The following is a 386-nucleotide window of genomic DNA, read 5'->3' on the forward strand; positions in this document are numbered from 1 at the left end:
AGCAGCAGCGCATGCATACAACATAGAAGAGTTGTTTATATCTCCTTTTCGTTTTATTATTTCTCTGCAGCTGCAGGGTGCTGCTGCTCTTGCTGCTGTCTCCTGCTGCAGCATGAGTTTCCCGCTGCTGCTGCTGCGGCAGCTGCACTCTCCGCTGCTGCTGCTGCAGCGCGAGCTGCTGGCACACTACACTGCTTTGCTGCTGCTGCAGACGCCGCACATACTTGCTTCTGCTGCTGTTCTAGGCAGCCTGAGGGCTTCGCTGCAGCACGTTGCTGCTGCTGCTCGTGAGGTGTATGTACACCCCACGGCAAGAGGTGCTGCTGCTCTCCCCCTGCATGCGCTTCTTGCTGCTGTCTCTACCTTCTCAGCTGCATGTACACCGC

General features: G+C 57.0%; 1 protein-coding gene across 1 annotated transcript in view; it reads left to right on the forward strand.

Moving 5' to 3' along the window:
• EMH_0004860 (uncharacterized protein) overlaps positions 1 to 386 on the forward strand; it is a gene marked incomplete at both ends in the record, with an annotated part of 4,346 nt that overhangs the window by 2,340 nt on the left and 1,620 nt on the right. The window contains one exon of the mRNA XM_013496947.1: positions 1 to 292. Within this exon, the coding sequence (XP_013352401.1) occupies positions 1 to 292 (292 nt within the window). The remainder of the gene's footprint in view (positions 293 to 386) is intronic.

This window comes from Eimeria mitis, genomic scaffold (genome assembly GCF_000499745.2).
Source record: "Eimeria mitis Houghton genomic scaffold, Emh_scaff239, whole genome shotgun sequence".
Lineage (NCBI taxonomy): Eukaryota > Apicomplexa > Conoidasida > Eucoccidiorida > Eimeriidae > Eimeria > Eimeria mitis.